Source organism: Hypomesus nipponensis, chromosome 26 (genome assembly GCF_054491055.1).
Source record: "Hypomesus nipponensis isolate SF chromosome 26, ASM5449105v1, whole genome shotgun sequence".
Classification (NCBI taxonomy): Eukaryota; Metazoa; Chordata; class Actinopteri; order Osmeriformes; family Osmeridae; genus Hypomesus; species Hypomesus nipponensis.
Window position 1 is genome coordinate 5,867 of NC_140386.1, and position 18,032 is coordinate 23,898.

Genomic DNA, 18,032 nt, shown 5'->3' on the forward strand with positions numbered 1-18,032 from the left:
CCCCAAATCCTCTACCTGTCTAACCCTAACCCCCCGCGTGCTCCCCCTCGTCCCCGATCCTGAACGCAACAAACCCCACCCCTGGCCTAACCCCAAGTCCTCTACCTGTCTAACCCTAACCCCCCGCGTGCTCCCCCTCGTCCCCGATCCTGAACGCAACAAACCCCACCCCTGGCCTAACCCCAAGTCCTCTACCTGTCTAACCCTGTGTTCTCCCCTCCTCTGGCCTAACCCCAAGTCCTCTTCCCTCTCTAACCCTAAACCCCCGCGTGCTCCCCCTCGTCCGCGATCCTGAACGCAACAAACCCCACCCCTGGCCTAACCCCAAGTCCTCTACCTGTCTAACCCTGTGTCCTCCCCTCCTCTGGCCTAACCCCAAGTCCTCTACCTGTCTAACCCTAAACCCCCGCGTGCTCCCCCTCGTCCCCGATCCTGAACGCAACAAACCCCACCCCTGGCCTAACCCCAAGTCCTCTACCTGTCTAACCCTGTGTTCTCCCCTCCTCTGGCCTAACCCCAAGTCCTCTTCCCTCTCTAACCCTAAACCCCTGCGTGCTCCCCCTCGTCCGCGATCCTGAACGCAACAAACCCCACCCCTGGCCTAACCCCAAGTCCTCTACCTGTCTAACCCTGTGTCCTCCCCTCCTCTGGTTCTGCAGCAATGAAACACAAAGGTGCTTCTGATAGCAAACCTTTGTGGACCGGCAGCTGCGATTTATCAGACCCCGCTTCTCCAATTCCAGCCACAGCAGGATACCTCGGGTCTCACTCTTGCGCTTGGACACAAAGTTCAAGATGGCGAAGTCTTCCTCTGACGTGTTGCCAAAGCGCCGCGCACTCCTGCTCCACCCCGGCTTCTGTCCCGACTGGCCATCCCGTCTACAAGACATTGTCGGGGTTAGACCTGAGGACGCTAGGTTAAAGGATTGGAACAGAACACAAGCCATTAGTTTACAGGGGAATGCAAAATCCTTTTACAACAGTTATGACAACGCCTTGCAACAATATCTGCATTGCCCCAAACCCTATGTAGGCCTACATGCACGCTCATGATGCACCTGCAAAAAAAACACACAATCACCGTCTACACAGTACCCATTTATCTGTAACTTTGTATACGTTTATGCTGGTGCGCAGCGCGGGAAAGGGGAATACACTTGTTTCTCACCTAACATATCAAAGGGTTACTGTTTTGAGCATCTCTCTCTGTGTGTGTGTGTCTGTGTGTGTCTGTGTGTGTCTGTGTGTGTGTGTGTGTGTGTGTGTGTGTTTAGCATTGATTTAGCAGCTCAAACAATGGTAAAGATGTCCAAAAATGGCACTCACCTACACACTAAAAAACGTTGCAACAACACTTACCTTGATCTCCAAATATTTGGCACCCACCTACCTACCTACCTGCAGACACTGTTAGTGTTTGAATAAATATATATATATATATATATATATGTGTGTGTGTGTGTGAACCTTCTCCTATGTGTATGTTACTTCTTGTACATCACTTACCTTGTGTATTACTTACCTGCGTTGGCGTTCATAGTTTCAGGACATCCCAACAGGTAACAACGATGACGAGGGCTCCTGGTCCTTTTTTAAAATGTGGTTCCCGTTGATTTTCTTCTGCATTCCAACCTAGAGAACCAAAGATGTGATTAGATTCAACTTTATTGTCATTACACAAGTACAGGTACAAGGCAACCAAATGTAGTTTAGGTCTGGCCAGAAGTAAGTGCAGGTGTTGTGCAATAAAGTATGGACAGAAGCTATCCTTAAAAAAAAAAAAAAAGTGTCAAAGTGCAGTGGAAATTGATTGCATATTACAGTTAAAAGTACGGTGCTGAATGCAAACAGTTGGCACTGCATATGACAGTCGTCAGTGCAAAGGAGCACAATCCAGTTAAGGTGGCGCAGTGCAAGATTCGCAAGTAAACAGCTGTTACTGTAAACAGCTGTGACTGCAATAAACAGACAGTGGTTGCAAATTGACATTCCAGTAGTGCAAGTGACAAAGTGAAGGCAGACGTGTGTCGGCTGGGCGAGGGGAGTCCTGGAGGATGCTGCGAGCTCGATGCAGACAGCGTTTCCTCTGGATGTGCTCGATGGCAGGTAGTGGAGTCCCTACAAGAACGGAAAATTCATCACAAACCCCCACAGTCACACATCAGCTCCGGTTCCGGGCAGTCTCACTTCACAAACCTCCAATGTGGTTTACGTCATCACCTGCACCCTCTGCCACAAACACTACGTTGGAGAAACCGGGGCATCGATAGACACCAGGCTGAAACAACACCAGAACAACAAACCGCCTGGCACAGCTACAAACAACACTGGTCACACACTTCCAGGAGCACCCCCTCACTCACCTACACACTAAAAAACGTTGCAACAACACTTACCTTGATCTCCAAATATGTGGCACCTACCTTTCCCTGCAGACACGTGATTTACACACTCGTCCATCGCCACAGAGCACCTGCAAAAGAAAAGCAAACACACAATTTCACAACGCATCCATTTGCATTCCTGCCTTTTTCACTTGCCTTCCTATTTTTGTTGACCTGGTACGCTGCTGCCACTGCCAAGGACAAGAGCAGGCTGCAGCGTGTCATCCGCACTGCAGAGAAGGTGATTGGCTGCAATCTGCCTTCCCTCGAGAACCTGCACACATATCTCCCGTCTCTCAGTTTCCCGCACATGCACACGCGCACACACACACAAACACTGTCTAGACAGTACCCATTTATCGGTAACTTTGTATACGTTTATGCTGGTGCGCAGCGCGGGAAAGGGGAATCCACTTGTTTCTCACCTAACATATCAAAGGGTTACTGTTTTGAGCATCTCTCTCTGTGTGTGTGTGTGTGTGTGTGTGTGTGTGTGTCTCTGTGTGTCTGTGTGTGTCTGTGTGTGTCTGTGTGTGTGTCTGTGTGTGTCTGTGTGTGTCTGTGTGTGTCTGTGTGTGTGTGTGTGTGTGTGTGTTTAGCATTGATTTAGCAGCTCAAACAATGGTAACGATGTCCAAAAATGGCACTCACCTACACACTAAAAAACGTTGCAACACCACTTACCTTGATCTCCAAATATTTGGCACCCACCTACCTACCTACCTACCTGCAGACACTGTTAGTGTTTGAATAAATATATATATATATATATATATATATATATGTGTGTGTGTGTGAACCTTTTCCTATGTGTATGTTACTTCTTGTACATCACTTACCTTGTGTATTACTTACCTGCGTTGGCGTTCATAGTTTCAGGACATCCCAACAGGTAACAACCATGACGAGGGCTCCTGGTCCTTTTTTTCAATGTGGTTCCCGTTGATTTTCTCCTGCATTCCACCCTGGAGAACCAAAGATGAGATTAGATTCAACTTTATTGTCATTACACAAGTACAGGTACAAGGCAACCAAATGTAGTTTAGGTCTGGCCAGAAGTAAGTGCAGGTGTTGTGCAATAAAGTATGGACAGAAGCTATCCTTAAAAAAAAAAAAAAGTGTCAAAGTGCAGTGGAAATTGATTGCATATTACAGTTAGAAGTACGGTGCTGAATGCAAACAGTTGGCACTGTATATGACAGTCGTCAGTGCAAAGGAGCACAACCCAGTTAAGGTGGCGCAGTGCAAGATTCGCAAGAAAACAGCTGTTACCTGCCTTTTTCACTTGCCTTCTTATTTTTGTTGACCTGGTACGCTGCTGCTGCTGCTGCTGCTGCCACTGCCAAGGACAAGAGCAGGCTGCAGCGTGTCATCCGCACTGCAGAGAAGGTGATTGGCTGCAATCTGCCTTCCCTCGAGAACCTGCACACATATCTCCCGTCTCTCAGTTTCCCGCACATGCACACGCGCACACACACACAAACACTGTCTAGACAGTACCCATTTATCGGTAACTTTGTATACGTTTATGCTGGTGCGCAGCGCGGGAAAGGGGAATCCACTTGTTTCTCACCTAACATATCAAAGGGTTACTGTTTTGAGCATCTCTCTGTGTGTGTGTGTGTCTGTGTGTGTCTGTGTGTGTCTGTGTCTGTGTGTGTCTGTGTGTGTGTGTGTGTGTGTGTGTGTGTGTGTCTGTCTGTCTGTCTGTCTGTCTGTCTGTCTGTCTGTCTGTCTGTCTGTCTGTCTGTCTGTCTGCTGTTCAGTAAAATATCTGCATTGCTCTAAACCCTACATAGGCCTACATGCACTAATGATGAGGGATAGTGTTTATACAATCGAGCCTTTATTCTATTGTGGGCCAATGGGCTCGCGATGTGTAAACGAGTGCCATTCAAAGGAGTGCCATGCTCGTGGGCTATCCCTTACCCCAAGCCCCAAGCCCCAAGCCCCAAGCCCCAAGCCCCAAGCCCCAAGCCCCAAGCCCCAAGCCCCAAGCCCCGTCCTCAAGCTCCCATGAAAGACCGCCATGTATATTCCACTTCAGAGGGGCTTTGGGAGTCTGACAAAGAGTGGCCGTACAGGTGTGCCCCTCGGGTATTATCACGGTGAGATGAACAGTGACCAGTGCAAAAACATCACGCCACGCCTAGCGCCTTGGCCTGTCCGAGGGGGGGCCAATCGGGGGACAAACGCCCACACAACGCATGCCCACGGAAAGCTGGAGGCCTGCTGAATGCAGGGAGATCGCCCGCGCGCGCCTCTCAGACTCGTAGCAAGCACGAGGGCTTCACCAGACGCCCGAGGCCACAACCGTTGACCTAGTGCTCGACTTTGACTGTCGCAGTGGCTTTTTTTGTCCACAGGGTGGCGCAAAGTTTCAAAACCCTGTAACGTCCGTGCACTGTCTTGACATTTTCTGGGCGGTGTCAAAGTGCCTCGACCAATGGGCTAGCGGTATGTAAACGAGTGCCATGCAAATGAGTGCCATGCTCGTGGGCTCTCCCTTACCTAACCCTAACCCTAACCCTAACCCTAACCCTAACCCTAACCCTAACCCTAACCCTAACCCTAACCCTAACCCTAACCCAAACCCAAACCCAAACCCAAACCCTAACCCTAACCCTAACCCTAACCCTAACCCTAACCCTAACCCTAACCCTAACCCTCATCATATCTGGTGTGGAGTCGGGGTCCGGGTGGTCCAGTGGACAGCGGAAGCATGCCGAAAGAAAATGGATCACACAGTTGAACACAATTACACCTCTGGGACTGAATGAGAAAACATAACATTCTTATTTTCACACAGGACCAGCTTCATTTATTAAATAAAGTGTATACATATATTTTCATGGCAATTCTGTTGACGTATACTTTCTTCTGGTACTGACTACATAACACCCATACACACACACACACACATCAGGTCCATACACAACACATACATCTACACCCTCATATAGAGGCTCAAATATAAACACACACACACAGTTCATTTTTTACTTAGTCACACACAGCTCCACACAGACACATAGACCCACACACTAAAAACATGGCAATAACACTTACCTTGATCTCCATCTTTAGCACCATCCACTTATTCATCGCCACACAGCACCTGTAAAATACACGCACACATACTTACATGCACACACATAGACTTACACCTTAAAAAGTAATTTCAACAACACTTACCTTGATCCTCAAATCCATAAAACACCATCCACTCGTCCATGGCTACACAGCACCTGTAAAAAAACAAACACAATTTTACAATACATCCATCTGCATTCCTGCTCCTCTCAATTCAATTTCAATCAGCTTAATAACACAGTAATAATAGGCCCGTGCTCTTTAAGACCATCCAGTTTTTCTTTTAACCCTACCCCAACCCAAACCTAACCCTAACCCTAACCCTAACCCTAACCCTAACCCTAACCCTAACCCTAACCCTAACCCTAACCCTAACCCTAACCCTAACCCTAAGGGTTCAACAAATGAAAGGCCATGGGTGAGGGTGACCAGTGGCAGGAGGGGAAAGCCTTTTAAAATAAAGTACCTTTAGAATTTCAGGCACGGGGAGGGTGGGCAGAGACAATCAATGAGAGCTTGTTAAAATGGAGTGGAGGAGGATGCTGTGCATCCAGTTTTAGGGTTAGGGTTAGTTCCCAAATGGTTAGGGTTAGACTCAGAGGGTCGGGTAGGGTTCTGGTCACAACAGGGTGTAGTACAGTTCCGAAGCTCCAACAAGGTTACATTTTGGTGTTGGGGCTGACCCTAACCCAGAGGCTCAAATTGGGAGTGAACTGCCAGGGTTGGTAATGAACTGCCAGGGTTGACGTAACAAGAGAAACCAGGTCAGGTAAGGTAGGAATCCTGTCCATACTTGTAGGTAACTAGGTGATTGAGAACAGTTGTGGCATAAGATTGGTTGGTGCTGCAGGTGTTTGATATGAGGGTAAGACAATGTTGAAGATCAGTGTAATTATGTGAGAGGAGATTGGTGCGATTCAAGAATGAGGGTATTGAATAAGAAAATGGTGAGACATCAGGAGGAATAATATCTTTACAGGGCTGAGAGATTGGTGACCGAGGAGATAAGGGTGGGGTCAAAGCTGGGGTTACTGGGAATGGAGGGGAATCGAAAAGGAGTTGGTGAGTTCAACTAGAGGGTAGGGATAAGTGGGGAATAAGGTGTGATAAATGGAAGCTAGATATGGGTGGGGTGTTGGTGTAATAGGAGATGAGGGCCACTAGATGTGTGTGCATGCGTCGGGGGGGGGGGGGGTGTCAAATTGAACTTTATTTTTTTTATATCTTTTTTAGAAATGTTGATTGTGCATTATGAGGGGAGGGAGAGGCCTATTTTTAGGATGAATTGGAGAGTCTAAGGCAGTGGTTCTCAACCCTGAACCTCAGGGATCCCCTGTCCAGCATGTTTTAGATGTTTCCCTGCTCCAACACACCTGATTCAAATGAATGGGTCGTTATGCAGAAGCCTGTTAAAGACCATTCATTTGAATCAGGTGTGTTGGAGCAGGGAAACATGTAAAACATGCAGGATAAGGGGACCAGGGTTGAGAACCACTGGTCTAAGGTAATGTGGAATAAAAAATAAAATAAAAGTTTGTTTGACAATCAGTGTTGAGCTAATAAGCTAAATTGTGCAATTCTTACCTTGGATCCTGCCCACTGCTCTCGCCACACGGAAAATGTTGGGGTAGAATGGATACCCAGTAAGAGGCACAAAATGTGCAAGAGAATGTCCAAGAGAAGAAATTTCTCATGAGGAAGCCGACAAGCGCCAGGAACCAGGGAGGCAAAAGCGTATCCTGGGGGTATGGGTTTGATCACACCCCTCAGGCTAAAGGGTGATGATCAGGATCAGTCAAAGGTGCAGTGGTGCATGAGTGGGGCTACCCCCCGTAGAAGACTGGGCTACGATCAAGGTCCTGAGCCCTGGACCACCACATCCTGCGTGCTGTCCCAAATGGGACCCAGGAGGGCCGCATACTTACCGCCCACCCAAACAGACTGCTTGTTAACACCGCAAGGTTACCGCAGCCTGCCCGGAGAGGGCCTGAAGAACCACTTGCTCAGACAGACTGCTTGTGATCACAGCCTGCCCAGAGTGGATCAAAGTCTCCTGCCCACCCAGACAAGCTGCCCCTGTCACAGCTTGCCCAGCAAGGGCAAAGTAGAGTGCTGGTGGAAGGGAGGTAAGGCTCTTATCGAGCCTTGGAACTCCCTACAAGCTTCTACCAGCGGCTAGGGCCTAGGATTGTCGGCGGGTGAATCCTGGGAATATGTCCCATTGTGCTAAACCACTGGACCCACCAATCTTCTACCGACGATAACTATACCTCGGAAAAGTATACTCACCAAAGCCATGGAAACCCCGGTCTGGAACCCCTACTTGAGGAGTCTGCCGAGGGATCCGGATGAGGCTTTGACATGTTTCAGGGAGACCCCATCAACTGAGGTAGCAAACCTTTCAACGGTGAGAGCGGCAAGCGGCGGCGAGTATCAAAACCCAATTGAGCCTCTGAATAAGAGCATCTGCTAAATGACTAAATGTAAATGTGAGCTTAATCAAACTGGAAAATTCTGGAAAATGTTCGAAGTCCATCAAACAGTCAGCTCCAAAGGATCATGGGAACTCAAAATGATTGAGAAACCAAAGGCAGGAATGGTAGCCCCGAAGAGGGGTATCTGCCTGAGGATTAGTGAAGATTCAATCGATCTGCTTGTCTATAGACGCAGCGATTGGTCAACTGACACCAAAGTGTCAGGGCAGCTCCCCAGAAATGGGGAGGGGCCCCTGTTAAATAAAACCGGTCACCCAACCTGTCAGTTCAAGGAATGTGGCAGTGTAGGGAGGACCCAGGCACCTGAGGGTGTCAGGGCCACCCCCTCCAGAAATGGGGAGGGGCCCTTGTGAAATAAAATAGTCCAGGGGACATGGCAGTGTAGGAACAAAACCAGGCACCTGAGGGTTAGAGAAAGAGATATTAGGACTTAGGAAGGCCCCAAACTTGGCCTGGCCTATTCCTCAGAGTCCCCTCTAGGGGCATGATTTGGACTGGACTTGGAGATTTTTTGGACCAAATTCACCCTGCTCTTTTGTCGGGCCCATAACTCTGCCTAGGAAGGCCCCAGAGGCCCCAAACTTGGCCTGGTCTGTTCATCAGAGTTCCCTCTACAGGCGTGTTTTGGACTGGATTTTGAGATTTTTTTGACCATATTCGCCCTGCCCTTTTGTTGGGCCCATAACTCTGCTTAGGAAGCCCCCAGAGGCCCCAAACTTGGCCTGGCCTGTTCATCAGAGTCCCCTCTACGGGCGTGTTTTGGATTGGATTTGGAGATCTTTTGGACCAAATTCGCCCTGCCCTTTTGTCGGGCCCATAACTCTGACTAGGAAGGCCCCAGAGACCCCAAACTTGGCCTGGCCTCTTCATCAGAGTCCCCTCTCGAGTCTACCTATGACTCCTTGTTTCAACAAAGCATCAATAACAGGGACAATACCTTTCCCTACTTTTCTATTACTAACATACTGAGGTCCGGTTCTCAAGAGTCGTACTACAAACAATTATAACAATATGATTAGCTTGTGTGGACCACAGGAGCTCAGGCCCAGCTTCTAGCAAGGCCACATCTGCGGTCGCTAAAATCTCTGCATTCCACTGCTGGGGAATGTGTATGGAATTGCTAGGCCAAGTGTTCTTTATCCTAAGGAATAGACAAGATAAATCTGTAGTGCATATCATTTCGGTTCAATTTGCACAACAAATTCCTTTCCAACAGATTTATTTGACACCCCATAGTTGAAAGAAATACATCATAATTCAAAGATCCATCTATCCACTGTGATGCCACGAGAGGCTACACAGCCCTCAGCGGGACGGCTCAAAATAGTGCGAGGACACCAGGGTTGAACGAAAACAAGGGGTTTATTACTGATCCTCAGAATTAACAAAAAAACTTCAACTCTTGCATACAATGCCAGAAAACTTATACCGGCTCTTCCTTCTGCAGGCCTCCTTCTTCTCACCCCAAACCGCTTAACTGTGGCTCTCCCTCTTTAACCGAACCCTTTTGGTCATTAGGGTCTGATCAGTCCCAGGTGTGCGGGAATGCCCCGCTTTGAGGGAGGGATGGAGCTCCCCACTCCCCCAGCAGAGGGAGCTATAGCTGCTCAGGGCATTATTATTATGATTGTGGTTGTTTACTGTCTGAGTGTCCTTGAGCAGGCCACAGCAAGCTCTTCGTTCTGAAGAAAACGGAAGGGGTTGAGTACAGTAGTATAGAGTATGTGACTGAAGGATACTGACTGTACTATACTGTGCCTGGACAATCACTTTCCCTGTCTCGTATCTGTTTACAGAGTATGCACATGTCCCTGTCTATCTCTTACTCCCCTTGCTGTCTGCCCCTGGCTCTCCTTTTTTCTTTAAACGTAAGACATTCATTTGCAATGTTATTAATTTCTCAACTTTCTTTCCTGCATTCTCCTGCATCAATGTACAATTATGTTTGGCATAATCCATAATCATATCCACAGGTTTGTTCTTTCAATTTAGAACCTGTTTCTTACCTCCTATCTGGAGTTGAGGAAGCAATCCACATATGAACACATGACAAAGCGGCATGGGGATGCAGCTGCTGTAATATCCGAAAGTTTTTTTTTCAAAACACATTCTAGTAAGTCTTTCCAGATAATCTTTAGGATCCTCATATTTTCTCTGTTTGCGATCATACACTTTGCTCCAGTCAAGCAACACTCCTCCAGTATTACTACCATTAAACACCAACAGAAATGTATGCTTTATGTTTTCTCAACATACCAGGCTGGAGTTCACCCTATAACTCTTGATTCAAATCAATAAAAGTAGGTATGTTAGCATTGATAGCTATTTGCAAATCTCTTAGAAAATGTTGCTGAGTCCTCTCATGTCAGGAAATCCCTTTCCTAGCTCCCTCAGGTCAGTCACTGACCATGGGCGATAAAGGTACAGAAGCTGTCATACATCAGGGCCTGGATATGCAATCATAGGGTTCATTGATACCTGGGGGTTCAATTGATAGTTACAGGCCTTCCTGAATAACCTCACCAATCATATTTGTTGTGATATGAACCTCGACCTTCTCTTGTAAGTACTGTTTTGGCTGTACCTGACCCGCTGCTTCCCTAATAATGCATTTTCCCTGTCTCTGGCTCTCCTCTGTATAGCCACAGCTATAGCAACAACATCATCTTCATTGTCGGTAAATAGGCTACAAATCTTAGGCAGACTCTCTTGTTTCACTTGAGAATTAAGCTACCTTCAGCCTGTTTCACAATTATTACACAACTTCTCACAATTAGTTTTGGCCCTGTTCGTCTGCTCAAGCAACTTCATGCTAACATGTTCAAGCAACGTCTTGAGTTCCCTCACTCTATGACTTTGTTCAGTCTAATCAGCTTTTAATAATGACTTTTCTTCTTTGTCTTTCAGAATGGCCTTTTAAACTCCAATGTCTTTTCATCAAACGTTTCCTCCAGCGGAAAACAATGTCTCGGGTCATGATTAATCCACGCATACCATCTCTCAATACTTGAAACTGCTTGAATTCCATGTAAATCACACATATTTCGGGCTGGACTAACAACGTCTCTATCGCTCCCATACTGGAAGCTAGATTACCCATACTGAATTACAATGTATCTGAATACAAAGTATCTGTAACAAATCTCATAACTGTAGGCTATGTAACCAACTTTTATGATTTACTGCAACAAGAATCACACAGCACTTTAGAATACCGGCACAAAATCACATAGCACTGTAGAACAGTCGCACAATCTGGTAGCACTGTAAAACGGTCAAAATATTAAAGGATAAAAGAACTACAACATCATGTGGTTGTGAACTACAAATAAGGCCCTTTTCAAGCCAAACTATCCTCGCCCTCCGGGCGCTCCATCATGGGACGCGCCTACAAAGACCCAACTCTTTGGGAACGCGCATACAATAATCTCCACAACTCCTTTACCTCATAAGTAACAAAAAAACACAATTTGTGCTTAAGAGAGTTAATTCCTAAACTGCCAGTCTGTCTTTCCCTTAGTATTTGATTGTGTCCCTCGCTGATCATTAAATGCCAAGCTTGTCAGTTAAAAGCCTAACTGTCCCTTTACATTGTCAAAGTATCCCTAACTTGTATAAAACCACTTTACCCTTAAAGTTGGTCTCTCGCATAAAGCCTTTGACCCTAATACATTATGACCGCCCACCTACTGTGCTTGGTCTTAAGAATAGCCCAAAACAAAACTTAATACAGTTACAATATAAGCAAAAATAAAAGTCCCAATAAGATCTCTGTTCAAAAGAGAAAAGCCCAACACAAAACGTTATACAATCCAGTTCAACTTAATACAATTCAAACAAACATAATATCTCTGTTCAACTAAAATTTTCAGCTGTAAACATGCATTAAAAAAAACAATACCTTTCCTTGTTTGGTTCACCCCTGGTCTGTATCTGTTGTGGAAGCAATTTAGATTTCTTGTGTGCTTACATTATTCACTAATTAAGAGAACTAGTCATTGGATACTAGTTAGTATGTTCTCATGTAAGCTTGCTATTAATAAGAGTAGATTGTGTCTATGTGTCAGGGTTAATAGATGTTTGAGATCAGGAGAAATTACTGGCTAAATGGTCCTTGTCATGACAACAAGGAGAGCTCCAACTATGTGTTGGGAGCTGTGAATCTTTTTCTCTGAGACTGTTGTAACGTCATTTCTGCCTGACTGTCACTATCTATGTTTACATTCTTGTGCCCTATAAAAGATGGTCCTCTGTCCTTCAGAGCGGAGAGAGACTTGATTGAGACCTAAGCCTGGTGTTGTGTTGTCATTTATTGTCAGAGGTCTGGTTTTCTCTCCCAATCTGCAGATTGATAAATACTTATTAAAATCCAGAACTCAACTGAACTTAGTCACTCCGTTTATGAAGAGACGGACAAAACACTTTCTTCATCACTGTAAAACCATACTCTGTTAACAGATCCTTTACCTCAGATCAAGAGTATGGTCCGTATTCTCTGTTAACAGATCCTTTACCTCAGATCAAGAATACGGTCCGCATTCTCTGTTAACAGATCCTTTACCTCAGATCAAGAATACGGTCCGTATTCTCTGTTAACAGATCCTTTACCTCAGATCAAGAATACAGATTATATTACATACTTTTTCAATACTTCACGCGACCAGGGTTCTTGTACGCTATCAGAGTTTGCCAACTCTGACCTAGACAAAGTAAAAATAGCAAGTCAATTTAATGACCCAAATTTACTAAACCAAAACTCTACCTAAACTAAACCTAATATTATCTTCCTCCTGTTGAGGCCTAGCAGACTCTAGTCTGCTAAGACCAGGCTCCCAACTGAACGTCACAATAAAAGGTTCTTAAATTGTTTACGTTACCAGCATCGCAGAGGGACAGCAGGCGCACCAAGCATAAAGCATAAATCAAATCAAATCAAATTTATTTGTATAGCCCTTTTTACACGCAAGCATGTCACAGAGGGCTTCACATACGCCCATAGAACTGCCCCTCAACCAACCTAAACCCTCAAGGAAGACAAGGAAAAACTCCCAGAAAAACTCCCAACGGGAGAAAAAATGGAAGAAACCTTGGGAGGAGCAATTCAGAGAGGGATCCCCTCCTCCAGAGACGGTTGGCAAGAGAGAGGAGCAGAACACAAGCTAAACATAGTCATACAGTGTCAATGGGTTTTGAAACACCAAAAATCCATTGTTCGGCTTTATAGACGTTGGATGGGACCTGGAAACTCGCTGTTGGCCGTCATGGAGGCTGGTTTCCGGTTGACGACCTGGTCCAGCGTTGGTAGACCGACGACCAGGCAGGTCCTGACAGCTCAGACCCCCCACACCACAAGGGATGTGTGGGGGGGACAGAGAGGAGAACAGGGATTAGATAAGATTATTAATGCCAGGAGCAGCTAACAGTTTCAGTCGTAATAGAATGAGATCCCCACCGGTCAAGTGTGGACTAGTGCAGCAATTTAACAAAGCTAAGAGGGTATGTGATGCAGCCCCACACACCAAGACAGCGACAGCCCCCCTTGGTTGGAACATGAAATCTGTTCCAGGGGAAACAACTCTAAAATAGGTTATATTTATACGAATAAGGATGAAAACAACCAGCCCCCCGTTGTCTCCAACTAGTAAACTATAACAATTAAAATATACAGCAACGGAACTATTACAGTAACAATATACAATAACAGGTTTACTTTATTTGTAACATTTAAATGGGCAGTGTGAACATAAGCTAAAATTACAATTTAAAAGTTACATGTGATACACACATAGGCAAACGCACACCCCAGGTTTACATATAAAGTACACACATTTAACAATCATAGGATTGACTAAACAGGAACGTTTTTAATCTAGTTTTAAATGTCGAAACAGTATCAGCCTCCCTAATTGAGACAGGTAATTTGTTCCAGAGAAGAGGTGCTCTATATGAGAACGCCCTACCTCCAGCAGTTTTTTTCTTAATTTTGGGTATTACCAGATAGCCGGCATCTTGAGATCTTAGAGTCCTTGCGGGGCAATAGGGTGCAAGGAGACCGGAGAGGTACAGTGGTGCCAATCCATGTAGAGATTTGTAAGTTAGTAGTAAAACTTTGAAATCAGCTCTGGCTTGGATAGGGAGCCAGTGTAAAGAGATAAGAGTAGATGTTATATGATCAAACTTTCTTGTTTTTGTCAATAGTCTAGCAGCAGCATTTTGTACCCGCTGTAAATTTTTCAAGTAGGTAATTGGGAGGCCAGAGAACAACACATTGCAGTAGTCCAATCGGGACGTAACAAAAGCATGTATTAGTTTTTCAGCATCATCCTTTGAGAGGAATTTTCGTATTTTGGCAATATTACGTAGATGGAAAAATGCAGTTCTGGTGATTTGTTTAATATGGTACTCAAACGAAAGGTCTGGGTCCAATGTGACTCCTAAATTTTTTACCAACTGGCTTTGAGATACTTTGACACCATCTAAGTTTAAGGTCAGATTGGATACATTATTTCTGTATTTTTTAGGGCCGAAAATTTGAACCTCGGTTTTATCCGAATTAAGAAGAAGGAAATTTGCTGTCATCCAAGTTCTCAACCCGGAAACACATTTTTCCATAGCATGTGGAAATTCTCCAGGCTTTATGGACATGTATAGCTGAGTATCATCTGCATAACAGTGAAAATTTACCCCAGAGCTTCTAATTATGTTTCCTAAAGGCAACATATAGAGTGAAAATAACAGAGGGCCTAGAACTGAACCCTGTGGTACTCCGTATTTTACAGTAGTGCTCCTGGATGAGCAACCATCATAGTGGACATATTGTGATCTATCAGATAGATACGATCTAAACCACTGAAGTGAAGTACCAGAGATCCCAACATAGTTCTCCATACGCTCCAGGAGAATCTCATGATCCACAGTGTCAAATGCTGCACTAAGGTCTAGAAGAACCAGAACAGAGATAGAGCCCGCGTCAGAGGCTAATAATAGATCATTGACTACCTTAGCTAATGCAGTTTCAGTGCTGTGGTGAAGACGAAATCCAGACTGGAGAGGTTCATAAAGCTGATTTGAGGAGAGGTGCTCAGTCAGCTGTTGTGCCACAGCTTTTTCTAAAATTTTGGAGAGAAATGGCAAATTTGAAATTGGTCTATAGTTGCTAACACAACCTGGATCCAGGTTTGGTTTTTTAAGAAGGGGCTTAATAATAGCTTGTTTGAAATTGTCAGGGATTTGTCCAGTTACAATAGATTCATTAATAATACTAAGCATGGAAGGTCCAATAATAGGGAGAAGTTCCCTACAAAGTTTGGCAGGGAGGGGATCAAGAAGGCAGCTGATGGGTTTCGAGGAATCTACCAGCTCGATGAACGCTTCCATAGAAATAGGGTTAAAGTGGGTAAGAGCCTCAACATGCAGCATGCTGGGTATAGAGTCAAATTCTGTGTTGATGGCCACTCCTCCAGGCCTAGTCTGTAGTTTGTCCCTTATTGCATAGATTTTTTGGTCAAAGAAATCTAAGAAATCATTGGGAGAGAGATCTGAACTAACGCAGAGTGTACTTTTCTTAGTGAGTTTTGCAACAGTATCAAATAGGAACTTTGTGTTGTGTTTGTTCTTACTAATCAATTTCGAGAAATATTCTGATCTGGACCTGATGAGGACTTGCTTGTACTCAATTTGGCTGTCCTTCCAGGCCAGGCGGAAAACCTCCAATTTAGTGGTACGCCACTTATGCTCTAATTTTCGAGTGGACCTCTTGAGAGTGCGGCTTTCCTCTGAATACCATGGAGCCATTTTCTTGTCTTTTCTTTTCCTTGGTTTGAGTGGGGCAACAGAATCTAGGGACAACTGAAGAACCAAATTCAGATCCCTTGTTTTAGCATTTAATGATTTATTTGGGACGTCCAGTGCTTCTAGTGCAGCAGGTAGAATATTAGCCAGTTCCATAGCTGTGTTTGGGGTTATGCAGCGGCTAGTAGAAATATTCTGGGTGCCTCCAAGGCTCTGGCAGAGATCCATTTTAAAGGTAACCAGGCAGTGGTCTGATAATATAGGATTGTGGGGGTGGACAATGATGTCACTAATCTTGATTCCCCGTGTGAGAACTAAATCCAATGTATGCGAGTGAAGATGGGTAGGTTTAGAAACCACCTGAGTGAGACCTGTGGAATCCAATAGAGCAGTAAAGGCCTTACTTAGAGGATCTTTTGGGTCATCCACATGGATGTTAAAATCACCCATAATTAAGAAATTATCAGTATATGTCACAAGATCAGCACTAAAATCTGCAAATTCCTCTAGGAAGAGGGAATACGGGCCGGGGGGCCGGTATAGAGTAACTAAACTAAATGAGGGAGGGGGGGCAATAGTAGAAGAATTAGTCCTTTTTAGAGTAGTTGGTGGTTTCATGCAAATTATCTCAAATGATTTAAAGGTATTTACGGATTTTAGGCTAAGGTTGAAGCTAGCTTTATATATCATAGCAACACCGCCACCTTTCTTTGAGACACGAGGGATGTGCGAGTACGCAAAATCCGGAGGCGATGCTTCATTCAGGGAGGAATATTCTTCAGGTTTTAACCAGGTTTCAGTGAGTCCAATCAGGTCCAGGTTGCATTCAGACATCAGATCATTAATCAAAACTGCCTTTGGGGATAGAGATCTGATGTTTAGGAGCCCAACATTCCAGTATGGGTTTTTGGCAGCTTTAGACGTAGGTAATCCTTCTGAAAAGGTGGCACTGCTATCAGAGAACTTAGTAGGAAGAGCAACGGGGGAGCAAGGCTGAATACATATCAAATTGGTATAATTCCTAATAATTGAGGGCCGGAATTTGGAAAAATGGCGGGGGACAGACACCGTCTCAATGGGAGAAACAACATCAGCATCCACGCTGGCTACACTACAAGCTGAGCTATCGGGCCCCCAACAGCTCACAACATGCCTATCAACATATCTATCAGACTCTCTAAGAGACTGTGGCCCGGCTTGTTCTAGTGAGTGTCAGGCCTGCTCTAAAATAGCTTCAATATTCCTAGACAAAAGAAAAGCACCTCTCCAGCTAGGATGGAGCCCGTCACTTTTCAACAAGCCAGGTTTGGCCCAGAAACAAGACCAATTATCTACAAATCCTAAACCCTGTTCTGAGCAAAAGCGAGCCAACCAGCGGTTGAGAGAGACAAGCCTGCTGTAGATCTCGTCAGTCCCCCTAACAGGTAGTGGGCCAGAGACTATTACTCGATGCCGACTCATCTTTTGAGCAAGGTCACATGCCCGAGCTATATTAACCTTCGTGACCTCTGACTGCCTCAGCCTTACATCATTGGTGCCGACATGAATGACAATATTCTCATACCTATCATCAGTGCGTGCGCCATGTGCCTTAGCTTGGGCCTTTGCCTTAGCCCTAGTGCTAGCCAGCACCCTAAGATTAGCTTCTATGTCGGTAGCTCTGGCCCCCGGTACACAGTAAACTGTCGCTGGTTGCTCTAATCTAATGTTACGAGTGATGGAGTCACCGATGACTAACGTCTGAGGAGTCCCACTCCCACCATGCTGCAAAGGTGAAACCGGTGGGGCTAAACTTGAGTTCTCCCTCACGCTAGGACTCCCTGTCTGTGATGTTGCGCCAGTCGCATCTAAAGTTACTAGCATACGTTCTTCCTCAAGCGACTGAACGCGACTCTCTAACAGAGTCAACTTATCGAACAAAATGGCACATGTAGGACAAAGTGAGGGGTCGTGAGACATTATAGTTAACTTACGTGAATAGTTTATGCCAACCAAGATAATCCGTCAAGAGCGTTGAGTTGGTTAGTTCAACGGGAACAGTAGCGTCGAGCTCCAAGGAAGAAAGCCGCGCCGAGTAAACCTATAACTAGACAGTAGATGTATGGATTAAATCGGTAAAGACAAAATAAATGAATAAACGAATTAATATATAATATATAGCGGTTAACAAGAAAAAGTTTGGGAAAAGTTTGGAGCAGCTCAGGTGCAGCGCGGTATGTCGTCAGACAGGAAAACAGTCCATGAATGGGGTTTTGGAAAAGGATCCCCT

General features: G+C 45.3%; 1 protein-coding gene and 1 long non-coding RNA gene across 2 annotated transcripts; both read right to left on the minus strand.

The window, feature by feature from the left end:
- Positions 1–12,894: 12,894 nt before the first annotated feature.
- Positions 12,895–17,737, minus strand: LOC146220897 (uncharacterized). The gene has a single exon (XM_084693205.1). It carries the CDS (start codon positions 17,720–17,722, stop codon positions 16,976–16,978), a length of 747 nt encoding a protein of 248 aa, XP_084549331.1. The 5' UTR covers positions 17,723–17,737; the 3' UTR covers positions 12,895–16,975.
- Positions 12,895–17,989, minus strand: LOC146220898 (uncharacterized). Its single transcript, XR_014750816.1, has 2 exons — positions 17,737–17,989; positions 12,895–13,549 (listed from the first exon to the last, which is right to left on the minus strand). It is a non-coding gene; the product is annotated as an uncharacterized LOC146220898 (long non-coding RNA).
- Between the last annotated feature and the right edge of the window lie 43 nt (positions 17,990–18,032).